Source organism: Hemiscyllium ocellatum, chromosome 1 (genome assembly GCF_020745735.1).
Source record: "Hemiscyllium ocellatum isolate sHemOce1 chromosome 1, sHemOce1.pat.X.cur, whole genome shotgun sequence".
Taxonomy (NCBI): domain Eukaryota; kingdom Metazoa; phylum Chordata; class Chondrichthyes; order Orectolobiformes; family Hemiscylliidae; genus Hemiscyllium; species Hemiscyllium ocellatum.
The window spans coordinates 138,630,614-138,654,918 of record NC_083401.1 but is presented as its reverse complement, the minus strand read 5'-3'; the positions used below and the strand labels follow the sequence as shown (position 1 = coordinate 138,654,918).

Sequence of the window (24,305 nt, the reverse complement as noted above, 5' to 3'; positions counted from 1 at the left end):
CAGCTAAGTACTTCGGCTTAGGTTTAAAAATATGGCCTAAAATTGTGTAGAAAATAACAATAATAAATGAAAGGAGATACTGAAGAGTAACAAATGCATATGACCAGATGGTCTTCAAACAAAATTTGCAAGTAAGTAGATAAGAAAATTTCTGAACTATAATTTTCCATAGTACCCTTAATTCTGGAACCGTTCCTTTAGATTGGTAAATTGCACATTTCACGTTTGCACATTTTTCACTTTTGAGAGAACATGAAGGTTAGCTCATGCCTTGTGAGCATGACTATTATATTTTGAGTATATTATAGTAGAGGACAGAGAAACGTCTATGAATATTATTTATATGGACTGACAAATGATATTTTGTGTAAAGTACAGATTTGTATTGTAAATAGATTGGAGATATGCCACGAAGATTCTTAGAAGCTAGCCCATGTTGGATGTTAATGTCCATGGACATGGGGTACATGTGACCAATGCTCATGTTCTCTGAGATAGTGGGGCCTGGTGTTCACAGTAGAGAGAGTTTATACTTCGGGCTTCTGAAATCACCAAGTATCCATTCTGATTTCCATGCCAAAATGGCTGAATGCCCACCTTGATTGCAATGCGTGGTAAAATAGAAAGCTGCATCTTGATGACGTGAGATCTGCAGTTAATACAATTATTTGTAAGTAAAAAATGAGGTCTGCAGATGCTGGAGATCACAGCTGCAAATGTGTTGCTGGTCAAAGCACAGCAGGCCAGGCAGCATCTTGTAAGCAATAATTCCCCTAAAAAAAAAATAACCTGACTTGGCCCAGTAAGAATCTCACCTTGATGCCCCGGATTTACTTAAAAGATTCAGTGAGTTGTCCCTGAGGTTGAGATTCTGCCACAATCCTGTCAAACCCTAAGATTTTGCCCTTTGTGTCCATGCCACTACCCTGGAGAGCAACTGAAAAGTTCTGATATTCTGTTGAAGGACAGATTGTTGAACTGTTGTGACATATTGCCTGCCCCTTCATGCTTTAACCATTATGAAAGGAGTTTGATTCTGTATAAGAGCCTGAGGCATAGAATCGTGGACACCTACAGCAAAGAAAAAAGGTCCTTTGGCCCATCACATGTACACTGATCAAAAACAACCAAACTATTCCATTCTCATTTTCCAGCACTTGGCCAATAATCTTTTATGCCTTGGAATTGCATGTAGTAATCTAAATATGTCTTAAAGCATTTGTAATACTTCTGAGATTCCACTGCAGCACTCAGTTTTTGGATGGATGCTCCCCCTATTGCAATGCAAGCGAAGACATCAGCAGAGGACTTCAGATTTGGAAGTTTATGGATAGAATTGGCCATGACTTGTGGGATTAAAAAAAGGTTCAAGCTCTGCACAAACACGCTTGTGAATTCAGACACATATATACTTCTTGGTATTGTCCAAAGGTTTTATGGCATATAGTGCCATAAACCAAACATTTGTAGCATATGCACATCAATGTTCATCTGTATGCTGCCCATTGATGTCATCACTTAAGTCTTCAGCAGCATTCGTGTGTGGCCTGTGTCGACTATAATGTCACCTATCTCAAATTCAATTCATTCATATGTATCTCATCATATGCAGGTCTCATCAATCCTTATGCTGTCATCAGAATTTATTTTAGTGTAAGTATCTGAGCTAATGGCTACAGGTACAAAATCAAGTGAAGGATTATCTTCATCATTATTGTCTTCTTGCTGTTCTCTCTTTACCTCATTGATTTGTAGCAGGGATTCCCCAGCTCATTGCTAGCTGGGAACTGTGGGTGAGCTGTGAAAAGGGGCATGGAAGAGAAGATTCAACTCAAAGCACTTTCACTTCTCACCGATGTCTCCTAATTACTTCACTGCAATTTGCCTTGTAACTTTTGACTAAATCTGTCCCTCTACATGTGAACTCATGGGTTCCACAATCTAGTGGATGTTTTCCAAGATAATCATAGTGGTCAGAGCAGGGAACTCAACAGCTGTCAATATGTCTGGAGAACCCATTGGGGTTGCAGCCTTTAAAAGTACTAAAATGAGGAAGAATACAGTGACCCAAGCATATACACATGGACAAACTTTACATTGTTAGATTGTTAAGTTTCTATTTAATTTTTGAGCCAAATATATATTACTTCATTAAGATACTTTCTGGTTTTGATCATTTTTGGCAGCTGTGAACAACTAGCCTTTTTGAACAGTGATGCATGATAAACAAAAATGAACTTATGCCAAAAAAATGGCAAGTGCTTACTGGTTTGCAGGGCTATTTTTTGGTGGTAGAATGGGATGGGATGCCAGGAAGTGATTTTTGCATAAAGCTGCCAGGTTTGTTCATTATTGGAATTTACAAAAATTTTTCAACGTTTAGTTATTCCAGGCAGTAGCATATTATAGGTGTACCCATATCAGGGCACCAAGGTCAGTTTTTTAGACAGCCTGCCTCCAAACTCAACAGTTTTAATGGCTATCTTTCTGAGGTGGCAGGCTGGAATCCTATTAACTATGCCTCATGAGAATTAAAATTAAACTTTCCAGGGCACTTTTCCCCTAACTTGTTTGCACATTTAAGTGAACCTATGACTAATTTGCATTGGAATATTTTGTGTAGTGAATGTTCACTCTAGCCATAAAGAAATTAACTTAATCTTAATTTTGTGACTTTGTTACATTTGATTTTTTTCTAATTAAGTCATATAAAATTGTGAAGTAGTTTAAATTTTGCAATTCAAGCTGAATATTAACTTATTTAAAGCCCCAAGTGAATAGTTTGGGATTTACACTAACACACATTTCAAAAGGGTATTAATGTCTTCATAATTATTTAATATATGTATTCATTTTCCTATTATCACAGAATTTATTTACATAGAGTCTTATGCAATTTGGTTTACACAAGGCTCTATGTAATCCAAGAGTCCTTTATCTACAACCTTTTATTGAGTAGAATGGAGTGGTTGAATTGCTGAACACTAAATATAGACATTTGATGTAAAGTTGATGCAAGTCCCCGAGGCCAGTTAATTTTGGTGTTTGGGGGTGTGCAGACCACGGCAGATGTGATCCTGGAAAGATCTATCACTTGCTAAGCAAAGCGAGTCATCTCCAATCATTTTACTCGTAAACTACTGGAAGGAGATTATACCATATTCAAGCCTTCTTAAAAGATCTGTATTGTTTAACGCAGGTAACATTGTATATTTTTCAGAATGTTTACAAAGTTTGTTGTTTAATGATAGGAGCCAACAGAAATTTTGCTACCTATGTTCAAATCTTGTCAAAATAATATTCTAATGTTCTTAGTTAAAGTATGTATATTGATATTATGTAAAAATCCAAACATAATCATTAGGTTTTCTGATTTTTGTCAAAGTTTGGCTGGTTGTTAATTTACATAAATATAATAATACATTATCAAGAATATGGAAGTTTAATATTAGTGTTCAATCATCATAATCACGATATAAATATTTTTCCATGTTTGAAAGTAAAAAAACTGACGTATTAATATGACACACAGCAGGAAGCAACATGTGTAAAATAGGTAATGTGCATATTTTCCACTGGATCAATTTCCATGTAAAATTATGAATTAAGTAATAGAGAATTTTTAATAAAGACTTGTATTATTTTCTAACTAATTCTTGACAACCCGTTAAGGTGCAGCTTATTTGGTACATGGCCTGAGTTAGGATAATTGTAAATATGTATTAAAATATTTCCAGTCATTGTATTTATGATCTTTGACATCGAAGAATAAAGCAACCAGATTTTCATATATTCATGTATACTCTGTTCATTACAGTTTTCAACTATAAGGAAAAACATACATAATGCAATCACACAGCATGCTTACAAAGGAATTGAAGCAACAAGCATCTGCCATTGTAAAGGAAATCCAAGGAAATGGTAGGATACTGTTACACTATCATTTCTAAACTCATACTAGTAATCAAAATCGTTTAAAATCCTACCCAGTCGATTATTAACGTTAATGTGTGTGTATTTTACCAAAAATAATTTAGTTGAATATCTTACTGACTATGGTAAGTAATCCTTTTGTCATTACCACTGTCCTTTGAAAGTTATTTTTGGTTTGAACAACTGTGTGTAGCTGTTGTAAAGTGCTGAGATCTTTGACAGCTGACGTACATTCTCGATATACAGACCTTCTGACCTACGTTCGGAATTAGATCACCAACCATTTGCAAAACATATTTTCTTTGGGTGTAGGGGTCTATGCACATGTGCACATTTATAAATGTGTATATAAAATATACAAGAAGGTAGATGCATTCACATTGATTACACACAAATGACTTAATACAATGACCACTCATTAAATCGCAAAACTTTAATTATGTATATTTGCACAGCATTGCTGATTGCCACGGCAACTTTCTTCCCTCAGTTCACATCACCCATCAAATATGAATATGTAAACAACAATAACATTGAGTGACTTTCACTGGGTTCCAAGCAACACTTTCAAAGAATGGGCTGTAGTGTCAGCAGCACCTTAGTCTTGCAAACACATGTATAATGCCACTTCCAAATTGCTTGAGATTCCCAGGTAGAAGCATTTGATTCTCTCCAAGAAAGGGGACAAAATTAAGGTGGAAAACCAGCTCAGTACGACAATCATTAACCTTGTGTCCTTTTAACTGCAGTATGTGCATTGAGGACTGAAAATAATTAACTGGGAGAAAGTTTTAAGTAGCTGTTCTGAATGAGCATGCCTTTACATTTTTTTTCATTTTTGGTTTAACCACTATAATGACACACAATCCAGCAACATTTCAGTTTCCCTAGGTTCACCAGATTTGTAGGCTTGCACTTTACACATTAAGGGGTTAAGACAACTACAAAAGCTAAATAATAAAGCTATTCAAGCATCAAACACAAGGTAATTATAAAACAAAGATCACCAAACACATCTGATTCCACAAGTGTCCGCACAATCAAATTAATTAAAGAATGGGTGTTTCACCACAGGTAATGTTAACATACTTGAGGAGATCTAATTTTGATCCAGTTCAGACATGAGTCTTTCTATGGTAAGTGTTGAGGATCAAAGGTCAAACTAACTTGTATTCAATTGAAGTTCACAGTACAGAAGTCTTATTACATATGGTATAACTCTAATTCTTCAAATTATACTCTTATAATTATAAAATGCAGACTGTGGTAAATTAAGTTGCAATTTTTGCGTAGTGCAAGATACCTTTCTGGTTTGAGGTACACGATTAGAGTAATTGTTAGCAGATGCAAACCATTTTTCCAACCTGTGCTATGTGGTGAATTGAATAGAGACCACTTGTCTTCCACATCTCTCCCCCTCATAATCATAAATGGGTTAGAGTTGTATCCTGCTGTTTGTTCATTAAAACCAGCACGGCTAGTTTGGCTAGCCATGGCAGAAACTGTGTGATTTTGATTTCCATTTACAATTCTTTTGCAGTAAACATTAAAAACTGAAGGCAGCTTATTTAAATATATTAAGAGAAACGCTGGAATGGTGTAGCATCTTTGGAGAGCAAAACAGAACTAATGGGTTGAATTATACATAAAATAAATCTAATAACATGTTCAAAGATTTTATTACATATCTCTGGAGTAAGTATGACTTGATCCTGGATCTCCTGACTCAGAAGTGGGGTCACTATCATTGCACCAGCTGTTGAAGGTGGACCTCCTGCAACCCAGCATAAAAATTAGTAACAGACTCCCCTTTTCTGGGCCAGCCCACTCTGCTTTAATTTTGTAGCTAATGGAGCTTTAATTATTATTGATGAAACTGCACCCCACCTCCCATCCAGGAGGGGTCCTGATTCAGAGAGCTGCTGATCAATCAGAATTCAGTAGCTGTACACAATCACAGGTTGTGGACACTGTTGTTACTGTCGCTGAGCCAGTAAAAGTTGAACATTGAAAAGCTTAGGCCTCCAAGTATCTCAAGCAATCCCAGGGAGTGGATGAAGGAGACAGTGAGTGGGAATATGTTTGGCAGTGAAGGGACGGTGGGCCGAGGAAGAGAAAGATATTTTGTTTTGGGAGAGTGGAGGGTGGTGACTCTAATTGGCACTGGAAATTGGCAAGCAGAGAGGACGCATCCCAGGCTTCATTGGCCATCACCTTTTAGAGTAAAGCTGCCAGGCTGCATGTTGGTTGTGTACAGACCTACCCTTCTATCTCTTCAGTAGAAATGACATTGGGATGTCCATTACTTGTCCACTTAATGGGCTCAATTAATTCCTGAATGGGTAGCCTGTCTAACACCTTGCCCACCACTTGTAACATTGAAATGGACTGACCATGAATGGGCACTATCTATTTACCCACCTATGGTGGCCCTTAGAATTCAATGCAATTTTCCAGATAGTGCACTTCAAATTATAACAGACATCTAAACATTAGTGTTAGGATTTGGCAACAAGTTAAAAAAACTTTAAAACATTCAAATCTTTCTAATAATGTTTCTAGTGTCTGTCAAATTTGACATCTACGTTATGAATGTTGAATCTGTTTATGCTTGTCTTTAAAAAGTTGTACCTTTTTAATTTGGTATTTCCTACTTACACTGATTATCGAGTAAAGGTTTAATTGTACTGATACGCAGATTAGCTACTGAGCATGTGAGAAAGGAACTAAGTCATTACAATGTCAGATCACATTGAAATAGACTGAGTCTACAGGATCCAAGGCAATAGTTTTTTTCTTACATCTCCTGTCTATAATGATGTTTAATGAAGTTGCTAATGTTGGCTTACAAGAATTTTGACTTGAACTTGCTGCATAATGGCTGATGGTAAACAGACCCATGAACTGAAGGTAAGTGGCAAGGGGCTCCTGACTAGAAATCAGAGACTATGTATTGTTAAGAGTGAAGGATGAGCCAGCCAAGTGATCCAAACCGAGAAATGGAGGAGAAAAAATTCAAGAGAATCTCAGTTGCAATGGGCAATAGTGGGTCATGGACTTCAAGGTCCATGTAACACCACACTTTGGAGAGGGAAAAGCTCACAAAAGCTGAACAAAATACTAGTGAAACCCCTCAGTCAGAAATTCAGCAAATTGTAAGAAACAAAAATCAACCAGCTGCAGGGAAGAAATTTTTACAGTGAATTTGAAGTTTTTACTTACAGGGATGGGAAGGAAAAAGCACTCCGAGACTACTCAAAGAAAATATGTGAGGAAGTAGGTCACAATCGATGTCATCAACGAACACGACCAGCAGGAGCTATAGTCTGATTTTTTAGAAAATTCAGTCATGGGATGAGGGCAATTAAGAATCAACTACATTGTTGTGGGTCTGGAATCCAGATAGGGATGGCTGTTTCCTTTGATAAAAGACATTAATGAACTAGATGTGTTTTTCCTCACAACAGATTCATACTCATCTTTAGGCACTTAATTCCAGATTTTGTTTTTATTGAATTCAAATTCCACTATCTGCCATAACCAGTTTTGAACCTGGGTTCACAGAACATTATCTGTGTTTCTGGATTAACAGTTCAGTGATAATACCACTGGACCATCACCTCCCCTAAAGAGAGTGATCACTACAGAGCTCCATTGCAACAAAGTAAAAGGGAAGTAATCCACAGCATTCCAAAAGTGTCTAGGCATTAGAAGACACCGAGGAGCAAGAAGAACTCTTCTTTAAAGGATTTAGCAAGTCAACTAAGACATTCATACTTGAGGCAAGAAAGTTCTCAGACTATCCTTCATCAACTTTGGGGCACAAGGATTATTAAAATCAAACTGCCAATGGAAGTGAACATACAGAAACCTCGTGAGCTATGTGTAACCATGGGGGATTTGTTAGCTCAGTTGGCTAGATAGTTGGTTTACAATGGAAAGTGATACCAACAACATGGGTTCAATTCCCACACTAGATGAGGTTACCATGAAGGACTCTCCTTCTCAATGCTTCCCCATACCTCAGTCATGGTGACTGAAGTTAAACCACACCAATTGTCTTTCTCTCTGTCTAATGAGAAAGTGGAACTATGGCAACTTTACCTTCACTTTTATTTCTGACCATTCCACTTCTTTAGTAACTTGGAGCTATTGCATAGTTTTGAATATTCTTTGGCTAGTAAACTCCTAAGACATTGAAAATTACTCCATCTGCCAGGAATAATTTTCCATTATAATAGCCCCAGCCCGTATGTAAAGACTAAGCAGACAATTAATTTCTCTCCCAAAAAAAAATTAAAAAGGCAAGAAAAAGATATAAAAGTCAGGAGTGACAATCCACAAGAAGGTGTCCTGACCTTCATTTATTCTTTCAAGTCACAGGGACAGAAATCTATCAATCATATTGTTAATTTAAGTGATGGAGAAAACTTAAAACTCCTTGGACTCCAATATTCAAGAGACATTGTTTGTGAACTCTCTGCTGTCCCTTTTGTGGTAAGGGCTAGAAACCACAAAGAAGCAAGAAAAATAATTTATACTACTTCAACCGCAAACAAACACAAGTAAAGCTTCATAAAATTCTACCACCAGAAAAATCATCACATAGTCGGAGATCTCAGATTATAGAGTTAGAAAGGGATCTTCAATCATTCATGAAAGAGACCTGAGACCTCCAATGTAGATTCATGGACATTGAAGTCTCAAACAGGATGGATGATGCCCCACCTCCATTCTGCCAACTGCATGCAACACATCTTTACAATCATATACAGACACATAAACATGGACCTAACCTGTTTAGAGGAAAAACCTTCAAACATTGGAATCAGTCTAGATATTTTTAAAAATTTAACAAGAAAAAGACCAAATTAAACAGCTTCTGGAGATGCAGCATACACTGATGAAGGTTAAAGTTGAGCATTAAAAGGAGGTTGAATACAGTTAAGTTAAACGAGAATTGGAGCAGCCTAATTACACACTGATTTCAAAAAGATAGCTGACCCAAAAGCCCAGCAATGAGCAGTTACACACCATCAAACCTTAGGAATTGAAAAAGAACAGTTACAGATTACAGTTCTGAAGAAAGGTCACTGGACCCAAAGCATTGACTTTGCTTTCTCTGCACAGATGCTTCCAGACTTGTTGAGTTTTTCCAGCAATTTCTGTTTTTATTCCTGGTTGCAGATTTCCAAGAGTCAGAGATGGCAAATGTTCTCATGCAAATTACACAATACCGAGATACAAAATATCAAGATACAGATTACTGTGAACCATTAGGTGAAGAAAGCCTTCTACCAAAAATTAATGAGTTATGTGACAGAAACTCGAGAGACAACAAAAAAGTTTGCAGAAAGTTTGTTTAAAGTTTGCAGAAGACTAAAATGGAGAAACCAGCTGTTGTTAATGACAGAGATCAACAAATAACGATGATGATCATTTGAAAAAAAGAATTGGAAATGCATGGGGAAGAAATCCCATTTGCTATCCATCTTGCACAGCACAATGGTACACAGGGACATAGAGTCATTGAGTCATAGAAATGTCCAGAATGATAACAGACCCTTCAGTACAACTCGTCCATGCTGACCAGATATCCTAAATTAATCTAATCCCATTAGCCAGCACTTAGCCTATATCCCTCTAAAACCCTTCCTATTCATGTATCTATCCAGATGCCTTTCAAATGTTGTAAGTGTATCAGTCTCCACCATTTCTTCTGGCAGCTCATTCCATGCGTGCACCACTCTCTGTGTGAAATGGTTGCCCCTTAGGTCTCTTTTAAATCTTTCCCCCTCACCCTAAACCTATGCTGTCTGGCTCTGGACGCCTCCACCCCAGGGAAATCACTTTGTCTATTTATTGGTGTAGGTGGGTAGTGAGGAGTGGTGAAGCAAGAGTAAAGAGCTAAATGTTCAAGGTCAAATGTTGATGGTTAAAAAAAGGTACCATAAAATAACTTGCGAGTGAGTTGTGGAGCGCAGGGTTAACTAGCAAGTACTTTATGAATAGCTAATGAGAAAATGCAAAAGAATCTCATAGAACTTCACATCACATGGATCTGCAGCCTAACTCAATAGGTTCTGGTAGATGTTCTCTGCTAATATTTTTTATACATAGTTATGTTTAATAAAATTGGTTAATGTTCACTTATAAGATTGGAAACTTAATCAAAAAGTTAAAACATTTTCACCCAATTTCAGCTTTATCTCTGAAATCATTCAACCAAATTTAACGATCTGGCTACCTTTCTAGAATGATAAAATAACTATATGACATGAGAAAGCATAACACTCCTTATGAAGGGATGTATACTTGAATCCCATGTGTATGATCTAACTTTCTCTTCAGTCTGTAAGCAATGCAAGGAAATCCATTGGTTGAATAAAAGTTTTAAAATGTGAGTACAGACAACCGAAGAAGTGTGAAATAACTAATGAGAAAATACTCATCAAAGTTGTTGTAAAGATATTTCAAGATACATTTACCTCAACATACTTCAATTTATATTTACGTCACATGATTTTTTTGCATATGTGACAATTGTGGAACATAAAAATATGTCACAATGCCAAATTCTTAACATTGAGGTGCATTCCTTTGATCAGTTATCTAAACTTTCGGTTCATGAAATTTGATATCTATAACATAAGATTTATTATCAATGTTCTGACAAAGTTATTTTATATCGGCTGGTGACATTACAGCTAGCGCCCTAAAAAGAATACAATAATATACTGTATTCCACTATCTGAGTGTGTTGCACACAGCTGTTGTTGAAAATGCAAGTTAGAAGCATCCATCAGTAATTTAATCACATTGTCTCATGCTATTAAATGTCAGCCCTGATTATTCGAGAGTGATACAGTGACTTGGAATTCAAACCCAGAAATAGACTACATATTTTTTAATCTCTCATATGCATCTCCTCTATCATTGTCAGATGCAGCTCTGTCTTATCAGTGCTGTTCATCAGCAGCAGTGAGATTTCACTTTTTAAAATTATTTTACACTTGACAAACAGGACTTTTAGTCAGAACATTATTAAGTTTTCACTTACCGAAAACTTTCACTTGAAGAAACAATTACTTCTAAAGAAAGAAATTTAAAAAAACACAAGATTGGTGCAGAAAATGAGCAAATTGGAGAACAAGGAACAGCTATAACAGCTTATAAAGAATCTAACATGAAAAAAAAGCAGTGGGGAAAAATATTGAATCAATTAGAGATATAAATTTCATTATTATCCAGGAAGAATATTGTGTGTAATTCTGGTCTTTCCTTTCAGAAGGATCTTGTGAAACTTGAGAGAGTTCAGAAAAGATTTACAAGGATGTTGCCAAGGTTGGAGAGTTTGAGCTATAGGGATAGGCTGAATAGGTTGGGCTGTTTTTCCTGGAGTGTCGGAGGCTGATGGGTGACCTTATAGAGGTTTATAAATGCATAAGGGGCATGGCTAGGGTAAATTGCCAATATATTTTCCCTGGGATTGGGGAGTCCAGAATTAGAGTGCATAAGTTTTGGATGAGAGGGGAAAAATTTAAATGGGAACCTAAGCAGCAACTTTTTCATGCAAAGGGTAGTGTGTGTATGGAATAAGCTACCAGAGGAAGCAGTGGAGGCTTTAGAGGGTTTAGAGGGATATGGACCAAATGCTGGCAAATTTGATTATATTAGGTTAAGATATCTGGTCGGCATGGATGAATTGGACCAAAGGGTCTGTTTCCATGCTATGCATTTTTATGACTATAACTTAGAACAGCAGGTCAGAATAGGCCATGTGATATTCGGTGTTCTTTTGGATGTACATATAGACCTACTCTTTGGAGATAACTGAAGAATTTATTCCACGTACCAAAGTGGAATCAAATGAATATACAATTCAGCTTTGATTGTCAATTGGGAGAAACAAATATTATTGGCAATCAAATTAGATTGTCTTCAATATAGGATAGATTTGTCTTCATTGTCTAAACTTCTAGATTAACTGCAGTCAGATCATATCTGGGTTGTTAATAGAAGGAAATCCTCCTTTGTTTTGATGATCACAAAAAAAGTCTTTATCGAGTATATACAATTCATAGAGAGTAATAGAGGACTTCTCTGGAATGTTAGGCAATCAGGTTCCAGTTTTATATGATCTGACATCATCAAGACATACTTCCTGCTGCACGAGTTTGGTAGGTATTCTTACAGTCAAAGTGTTGTTAACTCATTACTCTATATTTACTCCCAGCTCCTTCTAAGGTTGTAGGCACTTGTTCACTAGTATCTTTAGGGAAAGAAATTTGCTGACCTGGTCTACACGTGACTCCAAATCCACAGTAACAGGTTAACTTTCAAATACTAATTGAAGCTGCTTAGCTAGCCAATCAGTGATGTCAAACTACCAAGAAGTCTAATAACTGGAATAAATTAAGACAGATCACCCTGCACTAACCTATCCATCAGTAACAACAATGGCAAACCCAACTCTGTCAACCTCTCAAAGACCTATTCATTAACACCTGGGGACTCATGTAAAATTTGGGAGTGCTTTCCCATAACCAGTGAAACAACAGCCTGACAAAATCACAAATATGGAATCCTACTTTACGGATCATATTGCTGACCTTGCTGTCACCATTCCTGAAAATGTCCTGTCTACCAGCAGGCCCAACAAACCAGAGATGGTGGCACATTAGTGTACAGTAAGAAGGGAGTTGCTGTTGGAGCCCTCAACATTGGCTTTGGACCCCATGAAGTCTCATACATTGTAGAAGAGCTGATGGGAACACGTCATCTTTTACCAGTCCCACTGCTTTGAGAGTCACATGTTTAAAAAATATATAAAATGGAATATTTATTATATATAAATGTTTCAACATTGTAAATTGTATGCTTCCTCTCTATTAACAAAAAGATCCATCAGCGAGGTTTCTTCATTAAACACAAAAATAATCAATTTATTATAATGCAAACCTGGTCCAATAGAGATGCAGAATTCGTTAACAAACATAATTTATAATATGAAAATATCGAAGTTTAACCCTCTAAATAATTCAAAACACACACAGACACAGACACACACTTCAGTTAAAAGAAAAGAATAGGTTTCTCTTTGCAAAAACTCACTTTAAAGCTCATTGATTTCTGACCAAGGATGGTTTATCTTGAATGCAAAATAATAAGATATAAAATATTCCGAAGTCTATCCCTTTGGTGGTTTTGCATGTGCGTGCTCTCGCTACTAATGACTCGTGCTTTTCTCTGAGGTCTTGGCAATTATAGTTTACTCAATAAACAAAACATTGATTAATTTTTTCAGTAACTCTCTTTCAAAACAACAAGCAGTTTTTACATTGAACTCACCATTCAAATATTTCAGAAGTTGGAGACATAAGCTGGGAGGCTTGTACACGGCCTCAAATAACTCCAAAAAAGAAACTAAAGCCAGCATACATGGTTTAAATAGAAAAGCCAGCAGTAAAACAGTCAGCTATTTTTTCTGCAAGCAAGTTCAAGCAACCAAGACCAGGAACTATCACAAGTCACATGATTTCCACAAAGTATTGTCGGGGGGACAAAGTTGTAATGCATTTTCATTGAACTTTTAAAGAAAACATCCAGGCATATCCCCAATTCTTCAGACTCAGATCCTCAAATAAATAGAAATATTAAGTGGCTACCTAACATAAGATATCAATTCAAACATGGATAAGGAAATGTCTTGCTAAATATCACCAACCATCTACCGCTCAGCTGATAAAGCAGTACTCCTGTTCAACACCAATTAAAAGATGCACAAATAGTACTTTGGATGGGAGACTTCAATGTCCACCAAGAGTGGCTTAGTAGTGCCAATACTGACTAAGGTGATTGATTTCTAAAGGACATGGCTGCTAAACTGGGAATGTGGTAGGTGGTGAATGAACCAACAAGAGGAGAAAACACATTAGATCTCATCCTCATCATCTACCTGTCACAGATGTTTCTGCCAATGACAGTATTGGTAGGCGTAACAACTGTACTAAACAACTCAGTATGGAGGGAGCTGTATAAATATTCCCATCCTCAATGATGGAGAGTGCAGCATATCATTACAAAAGACAAGGCTGGAGAAATTTCATCAGTTTTCAATTAGAAGTGTCACCTAGGTAATCTATCTTGGCCTCCTTCTAAGTTCCCCAATACCATAGGTGTTGGTCTTCAGCAAATTGATTTATTTCATATGATAACAATGAATGGTTAAAGACAGCAGGTACTGCAACATTGTGGAAAAAGCATTGAAGACTTATCTCTAGCCAAGCTGTACCAGCAGTTATAGCAATAGAATTCATCTTATAATCAGCAAAACTCCTCAGTTATGCAATATCCACAAAAGCAGGACAAATCCAACCAAGCCAATTATCTCCCAATTGTCTACTCTCAATCATTAGCAAAGAGATGGAAAGTGTCAACAATGCTTCAAGTGGCATTTCTCAACAAAAACCAATTGACCGAAGTTCCATTTCAGTTCTGCCAAGGTCACTCAGCTACTGACCTAGATACAGCCTTGTTCCAAACATGAACAAAAGTGTTGGAAGCCAGAGTGACTGTCCATGACAGCAAAGCAACATTTTACTGAATATGGTATCAAACACCCCTAGCTAAACTGATGCCAGTGGAAATCAAGGAAAATTATGTTGTTTGGAGCCATGCCTAGCACAAAGGAAAGTGATTGTGGCTGTTGGAGATCAGTCACCTCTGTGCCAGGACATAACTGCAGGAGCACCTCAGGGTAGCATCCTAAGCACAACCATCTTTAGTTGCTTCAGTTGATCCCCTCCATCACAAAATCAGAAGTGGAGATTGCAACATTCCTGCAATATCATTCTTGACCATGCAGTTACTAAAGATGCTTGTATCAATATGCAATATCAATATGACCGAGCCAACATTCAGTCCTGAGCTGAAAAGTGATGCATGACATTCTTCCTACATAGCATCAAGCAATGACCATCTCTAATAAATGCTGTTCTAGGCATTGCTGCTAAACCATTTGAAATAAAAAAATGTCCATCCAACACCTGTTACAGTCATTAATTATTTACAGTTTTCATCCATCTCCTACATCTTTCACTGTTCCCAATTTCTCTTGTGCCTTTTAAGTGTTAATGTCCAAAAGTAGTCTGATCTCTCTTGAAGGATGTATAGTTACTGTGTGCATTAACTATTATTTCCTTATTGGAAGAGTGGATGCAGTTTTCAAGAAAGCTGGTACATGGACTGTACTTATTCAGCTTCTCTTCTGTCCTGGCGTACTATCAGTAATCCCCTTGTCTGCCTACCCCTTTCATATCTCTCCCTCTCTTTCTGGGCTCTGTCTCCATTTATTTAAATCATTAACTCTGCTTTCTTCCCACACATACTACCAGACCTATTTCAGTTTTGTCAGCAATTCTGGTTTTTGCTTCAGAACTCCAGTATCTGTTGTTTTGTTTTTGTATATTTGTTCCAGTCAAAGAAAAGCTGATTCTTTATTTTTTATTAATTCACAAGATGTGGTTATCATTACTCACATCAGCATTTCTTGCCAATGCTTCATTTCCCTTCTGAAGATGGTAGAGAGCTGCCTTCTTGAACTATTGCAACCCATGTGGTATAGGAAGAATCTCTCTTGTGGTAGTATCCCTACCCCTGAACTGAAAGACCTGGCTCAAGACCCATCTGCTCCAGAGACATGTAATAACATCTCTGAACAGGTTGATTAAAAAAACAATAGTTTACATAGTGTAGGTTTACCCACAATTCTGTAAGGGAGGGATTTTGACCCAGCAACTCTGAAGGAACTGTGATATATTTCCAAGTCAGGCATGCTGATGAGATTCAGCTGCCAATTAAGCAGAATAATAATCTCTAAATGTTCAATATAGATATAATTTGTACTTAGCATTGCCTTTTCCTGTATTGCTTATCAATTGCAATTGCTGAACTGTCTATTTGACATTTTCTTCTGAGTGTATCAAGACCACCTTTATGTTCTTTGCTCATTGCTTTGAGGGTGTGTTGAATACGAACGGTTTCTACTAATAAAGGACAAGCATGATCTACCCTGCCTAAAGCTCCACTACTCACGAACCTTAATGGCTGCAGATCACTTTCATGTACAACTGAACATTCTTTGCAAACTCCATAATGCAAGACTTCTCAGATATTGTGATTACCTTGCTGCCCATGAATAATTCTAAAGCTTTGCAAGTGTTCTTTTGTGGCTGAACTACTGTAAGCTTTTCTCAGCTGTTGTCCATTTAAATGTGAGGACAGCTCCCATTTGTGCCTGTCAATTGCACTGAGTTTGCAAACTGGAAGGTTGTTTATCTTCAGTTCAGTTTCCTGCAAGTTTGCCAAAGTTCCATCATCTTTAATGGATGTTGAGCTGTAGCTGACAGTTGCTGAGACTTCACAATATCACTTGCGTTTTGCTTCACTGTAATACTCTGATTTTCATCATTGGAAGAAATGTCAATGCAAACGTTTGGTTGCAATTTTTGCTGTATGTTATTGGTGGATTTAGTTGCATAAGCAAAAATGTATCTCTTTGTTACCTTCCGCAACAAAGGATTGATTCTCGTCAAAAGACAGGACAGTCCTTGTATGCACATTGCCAGTTTGGTACAAGTGTCTGGACCTCTGCTTTCATTATATCATCTGCATAAGTGACAGCTTCATCCTGTGCCAGTTTTCTGTTAAGAAGAAAACAAAGGATTAAAATGTTCTCTTGTGGCTTGTCACATTGATGCTTGATGTCTTTCTATTCTGCTACTTGTAGCCTCTCTTCTGAGATAAATGGAAGCTTTATATATTACCTTTCAGTGGTAACAGGATTGGAGTTTCAGTTCTGAAGATTGATGCTGAGTTAACTATGGTTTCTGGCGCAACTGCTAAACTAAGATGATACAAAGCAATTCAAGCATTTTAACTTATAAAGAGTACTGGTTAGGAATTACATACCAAGAACTGATGATCTCTCTCATTACAGTCAAGTTTAACCTGCATCTCCCCTCACTCTGATTTGAATCTTTATGCTCCAAAGCTAAATGGAAGATGGTAAAAGAATTTTGGCTTTAGTAGTAGTTTTGAATTTAAAAAAATGAATTTTGTGTTCTTGTTTCCAATGCAAAATTAGTTGTAAGCCATGCCATCTGTGATCCCGATTTCATATAACATTTGTCTACATAATCATGCCTGCCAATGTCCTGTAGGGCCTTTTAAATCTTCCAAGAGAAAGTCATCTTGCTCCTCAATATCTGGTAAATTTTGGAGACTTACAGATAGTTTAGTCTGCTGTTAACATCTTGTGATGCCAATCCAGTTATGAAATGAGAATATCTGTAATAATGGTTGGGCAAAGCTCCACCAACAGAGTCCCTTAACTGTGTGTACTCCACTCTGTTTCTTTTCACAGTTTCTGTTGGCTCACTTTCTCTTTGTTTATTTTTATTTCCAATTCTGCAGACAGTCAATTTGCATACTTCTGATTAATTGTGGGTGACTGATTTTTCCACCTTGCCTGTTTCCTACCATAGGTTTTTCCCACAGTTTGTTAGCATTTTGTGAGGTTTCACTTTTCCTGGTCCAATGCCTAAATGGGCCCAGAACACCTTCCCTGATGAATGATACTTCTGCTGGGCTTCTATTCAGGTTTTCCTCTCTCTTCTGCAATTGGCTTGCCGTGCTGCCTTGTCCTCTACCTGCTGCACTAAACTGCAGTTGTGTTCTTTCAGGTACTCCTTCGCTGCTGGTCATTGGTTCTGTGGGTCTAGTGAGAGTTTGCTTTCTCATTGTTATTGATAGATGGTAGTCCCCATTCTTGTTTGTAAACATCAGCAACCTTTATTAAGTATAACATTATAAACAGCAAAGCGTAAGAGAGGCCTTATCTGAAACCCCGTATTCCTGATGAAGGGCCTGTGCCCGAAACGTCGGTTTTACTGCTCCTCGGATGCTGCCTGAACTGCTGTGCTTTTCCAGCACCACTTTACTCCAGAATCTGGAATTCTACACATTCAGTCCCATTCCCAGATATCTGACATCATTATGACATAGCACCTTATGTGCATGCTCATTAGCTATTCTTAGAGCTAAGATATAATTAACCCTTTTAGTCTATGTAAACACAACTATACTGTCCAACTGTCTCAGGCTCCTCCAATAAACCAGCACTACAGCATTCAACTGGCCAGTGTTTACTGCTACCAAGTCTCCACTGTAAGTATTCAGAGCCAGTAGGTCAAAAATATAGGTTTTCTGTACACAATTTTGAAGATGTCAATAAAATCATGACAAACACAATCAGACTAGAAAGAACTTGGAATCAGTATGGGCTTACTTTTGGCTATTATGTTTTACTCATGGTCATTTAAGCACAGTGAGTAAGCAACAGTTTAATAAAACTACAAACTTTACTTTCAAAAGTATAATTGCATTGTAATTCAGACACAAATACCAGTTTTCTTCCAAAATTCTGAAATGCTTGTACATCATCATGTATACTGAGCTGAGTGCAATTTATAACACAAATAATAATTTGCCTACCAACCTAAACAGAAAATGAAGCACATTAAATAGAAGGAACATTTCATATCTTCAACTTTGTTTCTTGGAAAGGATCGCTGTAATTTATTTAAGACAAAATATTTTTAAAACATAAAGGCATTGAAAAGGCAAATTTTTCACTGTGATTTATTGTTTGTCGTATATTTCAGAATTAGATGTGGATTATGGAAAAAAGATCAGTGTTCCCAAAGACATAATGCTGGAAGAGCTTTCCCTTCTTTCCAACAGAGGGGCTCGATTGTTTAAAAAGCGGCAAAGAAGATCTGACAAATACACATTTGAGGGATTCCAGAACTCTGTCAATTCACAAATAAATGTATGTATTCACAGATAAGATCTGGTAATTCTACAGACAATACTAAATAATCAGGAATCAAAGTATGTGGATTGTAAAAAAGCAATAAAGTCTTAGCATCTCTTTTGTTTTTTCTTGCATGTTTTTTGAATTTTGGTTAACTTATGATTCAGCTGTATCAGCCCCACAAATAAGGCTTCAGCAGAGATCATCCAGCAAGCCAGGAAGGCGTAATTTCATATGTGACACTTGTGGCAAACTTTATCTTTTCAGAATCAGGCTTGTTCATCCATCAAAAGAAGTGCAGTAGATAATTTATCCGATCTCATCAGAATTCTAAGGTTGAACTCCCATCACCACTGGCAGATGGAAGGATGTCAATTACAAATCATGTATCTGTTTTATGTTGTTTGCTCTGCCACTTCAAAACTGGGCCCAATTCAGCCACATTAGATAAATTTGCTCATGCAAGCTATACATGCTGAGTTACTGTTGGGCTCAAATGCTCTTGCTTCAGGAATAGGAATATGTCACAATGAAAACATATCACAATGAGGCTGATGCACTGCTTGAAATATGGTTGTGTGACGAAGACTATTAGTTTAATGAATGCTGAAGTATTGGCCATTCTGTAATTCTTCAATTATACTGTCCACAAAATCAATATATCCTCCAATATAAAAGTCATTTTCATTCCTCTTTATAAACTGTAACAGAAGGGCATACATAACCCAAACAAGTTTGTCTTGACTTTTAGCAATTGCTTTGAAACTGATAATGAACACTGACAAGAAACATTTTTTTCCAGTTTCAGATTTCTAAAATGAGCTGGCATAAACTAACTTAATAGAATCTGGCAAAAAATGTGATCATAAACATATGTATTCAAAGAAACAAATGCAAATTGTTTTGTAATATTTTGATTACACCATTTCTATTAAATGAATGTTACTTATTTCAAGCAAATTGTAAATTGGTGCCTGAAAAATGTTCTAACTAAAAGGTTAGGCCATACAATAAATGTGCCCTTGTTATCCTCCATCTATTTTAGAGCTATGCACCATCTACAACATATTGTGATGATGGGACAGAAAATTGCAAAGGCGTAGAGAACGGATTACAAAGTGGGCAACAAAATACCCCTAAAACACCTCCAAATACTCCTGATCCAAGGACTCCACCAAATCCAGATTCAATTGCTCCAGGTAAGAGACATAATAGCTGAGACAACACATTCGCAGTAGTTCTTGTGGCTCAATTGCTGCATTTTAAATGATATCGCACTAAGACATGGGGAAAGTCATGTCTGTTTAACCCCAGTGATCCCACATGATGCAAAGTTCAAACATTTTATTATACTTGCATCAAATAAAAAAAATGAAAATTTAACATTGAAAACCCTTGCTTTTCTAAAGTCCTCATGTGCTACCATAATAAAGTGTTTCTCTGCCTATTACATATTTCTGGGTAGTGACAGAGATAATAATTGAATTATCTTATTATCTTGATCTGAGCATTGAGATATGAATGGCCTGTTGACAACTTTGTAAGTCAGAACACTGTTTTCACATTACTAAAATATTTTTCCAATATATTACATTGTTCCTCTGCATTTAATTCTATGTATTTCAGGAGTTCTTAATCTGATCCCATTGTTTTAACTGGAATCTGGTATATATCAGAATTTCTAAGTAGAAGAACTGTGTACAAAGAAAATCCATTTTTTTAACTTTAATATCACAAAATGGTAAAAAAAAGGGCAATGAAGGATTTATTTGAAATAAATCAAATAAATGATATTAAGGATATTTTATATTCATTCATGCAATGGTGGTGTTGCTGGTTGGGCCAGCATTTATTGCCCACCCTAGAGCACAGTTAAGAGTCAACCACCTTGCTGTAGCCCAAACCAGGTAAGGATGTCCATTTCCTTCCTTAAAGGACATTAGAAAACCAGATGCATTTTTCCTAACAATGGACAATAGATTCATAGTCATTATTAGATTCTTAATTTTAGCTTTATTTAAATTGCATTCAAATTCTATCGCCTGCTGTGGTGGGATTTGAACCAGGTCCGCATAATGTTAGTTTGATCTCTGAAGTAACAAGCCAGCTATAACACTACTTGGCCATTCCCTCCCTCAGTAGGATAAGGGAGGTCCATGTGAGATTATAAGGGGCATATGAAAGAGGCATCACTTGATTTGTTGTCATTGATTTTCCACTTCACCTATTAGGGAAGCAACAGTGTTCCACTTGCTGTCAGAATCCAACGGACCAGCAAATGTTGGGGTTTGCATTGTGAAGAACAGCAAAAATAAATACAACTTTCAACTCTGCAGGGGACATCCATGCCAATTATGATATGATTTATATATGCATTTTGACATTATTGCTCTACACAGGATATACTGGACCACTGAAAGGAATTCCACCTGAAAAATTTAATACAACAGCTGTTCCAAAATCATATCAAACTCCGTGGGAGGAAGCCATTGCAGATGATCCAGAACTTCTTTCAACTTTACACCCCACAATGCCAGAGCTCACACCAAAGGTAGAACTGGCTCAGTACAAGACTTTTAACAGGTAAATAATGTTGATTACCACATGTATTCAGAGGGTGTGATTAGTTGTCTTGATTTATATGAAGGTTATTGTTTCATAAATGTATAATAATATTTAGCAACCTGTTGGTGATTGCTGCCACTACCACCATAACTAGTAAACATGACAAAATTAGCTTGGTACAGAATGACACCAGGCTATCAAAAGAACATGGTTTAGACCTTGTGTTTTCATCTAGTCTTTCATCTAGTAACCACCTATATTTGGTGGCTTCAAGGCAGTATCATCAAACAGAATGGAAAGAACTAGCATCGAATTTTCACCTCTCATAGCTTTCCATCACTTCCTTTTCATCTACCAGGGCTGTCCTATCATGTGGAAATAATAATGAGGAGTGCAACCTAAGGTTGTGCAAGTTGACTTACTTATGAAACTTGGTAAAGAAGAATTGACACAGAGAAAGGCAGGGGTTGGGACAAACAGAGGTGGAGGATTAAAGTTGGAGGGGAAATATGGAAATTTAAAGGAGGAGAACTGGTGAACATTGGTTGTTAATCCATTTCTTACACCATTTTTAGATGCAAAACATCACTAAGTTATGAGGCATATTCCTAATTTAAAACTAATAGTATTTCAACTTTAGTTCATTTTCAAATGCTTCATGAATTTTTCACATTCAACATCATGGATATTTCTTCCCTGGCATTACCAGCAAAAAAGATTATGAATAGTGAGTAGCCATTCCAGAAAATGCAGACCTGGTCCCCATAATATGGAAGGTGGGCATTAGCCTATTGGACCTTAAGCCTAATAAAACCCTTAAGTGGCTAATTAACACTTAAAAACAACAATCTATCACCAGTGCTACAATACATTAGTTAACGTAGGATATGTGGCTGGTGAGGCTATATTTTAACAAAGTCGCAAGGATGCTCAGTCCTTCCCTTCCCAGAAAGCTTAGGCTTAAGGACAGAACCTCCTTTGAGGATAGAATGCTACTCTTGGCTTGTTTAGATCATCAACAGCATATTATTGAGAAGGTGAAGTGGTGGCCTTTTTAAAGTTGATCAACTTGTAACTGACTTTTCTTTTGGTGGGATGATCCATAACCCCCTCTAAAACAAAAATTCAGCTGCAGATTTTTATTGCTAAAATTAAATATATGTGCATGCCTTTAATCTTAAGAGTATACAGCAGAGCGATCCAGATTAACCTGGCCTTATTTATCTGTAGAATTGCTTTGATTCAAACTGCAGGTAAAATCAATAGTGCATTTGCAATGTCTGCCTCTCGTCACTGATAGGATACCTGAACTATCATCAGGTTCATGCCATATTTGAATTGAACTGATGGGCAGGAAGCACCAACACATATGCTTGTGGGTCCCTCATGATAAACCCCTCCAAAAATAACAGACTGTTTTTCGATCAGTGGTCAATGATCATAGATTAGGTGGCTCAAAACCTGGAACAAACATGCATAGTGCATGTGGTATCCATTTTTCAAAAACAAGCAATCAGATCCTGTAATATGCTTCATTAAACAACCAGATACTTTTTTTTGGATGTTATTTCTCGGTAAAGACCTGCTTAAAAGATGAGCCTGGAGTCAAAGGGTAGCTCAACATCCTGAAATGATTTTTCTCTATTATCATTCTTCAAGGGGAAATGAGACAAGGCGTAGTTGAAAATTGCAATTCCTGCGGCAACTCTTACGCTGCTTTCCTCTCTCCCCTTCTCCTTAATTGTGAATGACCTTTTTATAGAATCAGCATTCACAATTCCATTGATTTCAATCATGAGATCCAGTAAATCTGTTACACTGTATGAGGTCACAAGACTAATCTGCAACATGGACTTTGATTACGAATTTTAAATGAGGAGATGCAAGGATAAAGCTGTTCCAACAATTATTTATACTTAGGAAATTCAAATGTTTTCTGTGATGATAGAACTCAGTGTTATCATTTACTGGAACATTTTGTAATTTACAAAATAAATAAATTGAGCTGTTAATATTTTCCATCTGTGGTGAAGCTCAATTCAAAGTTGAAATACTTCCTATGAATTACCTAGTCAGTTGCGCAGCATTACACAACCTTCCCCTCTTCTGTTACTGCTGATTATGAAAATAACTCAAAAAAGATTCTCTCCTTTTCTCAGTTACTTCAAGAACTGCTTAAAAAGACTCATGAACAATCTCAACAACAAAAAAATCTCTTCACTAAACAACATATATTCAATGTCAAAATTCCTTCACAAATCACTGAGTGATATTCTAGGTCAAATGATATTTTCTGTTTTTGTTGATTTGAACTGAAAACATATTCTAACACAAAGCAGAATACTGCAGATGCTGCAAATTTGAGATAAAAGCAGAAAATGCTGAAATAATCAGGAGATTATATGTGAAGAAAGACAGACACAGTAAACATGTGGAATCTTATTGAGGCATTGATGGTCTCAGCAGACAACTAAATTGATCTCCTGGGAAAGCTTTCATGCCATGCCATGTCATGGCATAACATGAGAATGCATTGTGATTAATGTAAACTTTCAGGAGTTCTGCCAATAAAATGGCATTATCTTTCTGACAATCCCACAAATTGTCTGCTCATGGATCTGACATGGGCATTGCCGTGGCTAAAGTTTTTGTTGACTTGTTACAAATGTGAAGTTGGCATAGATACAGGACTGAGTACTTTGTCAACAAGTCCACTAAGAACTGTAATTTACAGCTGGTGCCCCAAACTTCCAAATGGAAAGGCAGCAGCTGAAGATTTCCCAAGGAGATGATGGAGCATGATGCAAGCCTGCATCTAAAAGCTGTCATTTTCTATGGTTCTCTGAAAGGCAGTGCAGATGCTGATTAAGGGTGACCTGGGCCATTATGACTGAACTGGATCATCTGCTGGAGCTGGATTTGTGTTCAG

General features: G+C 36.9%; 1 protein-coding gene and 1 long non-coding RNA gene across 2 annotated transcripts in view; one reads left to right on the top strand and one right to left on the bottom strand.

Moving 5' to 3' along the window:
- Nucleotides 1-13,359, bottom strand: part of LOC132816614 (uncharacterized) — an 87,005-nt gene extending 73,646 nt beyond the window's left edge. Inside the window, exon 1 of the long non-coding RNA XR_009644812.1 lies at nt 13,285-13,359. This is a non-coding gene — a long non-coding RNA (uncharacterized LOC132816614). The remainder of the gene's footprint in view (nt 1-13,284) is intronic.
- Nucleotides 3,055-24,305, top strand: part of myoz2b (myozenin 2b) — a 39,246-nt gene continuing 17,995 nt past the window's right edge. The window contains exons 1-5 of the mRNA XM_060826422.1: nt 3,055-3,199; nt 3,818-3,921; nt 18,660-18,826; nt 19,857-20,010; nt 21,211-21,394. Of these exons, the coding sequence (XP_060682405.1) occupies nt 3,846-3,921; nt 18,660-18,826; nt 19,857-20,010; nt 21,211-21,394 (581 nt within the window). The 5' untranslated portion in view covers nt 3,055-3,199; nt 3,818-3,845. The remainder of the gene's footprint in view (nt 3,200-3,817; nt 3,922-18,659; nt 18,827-19,856; nt 20,011-21,210; nt 21,395-24,305) is intronic.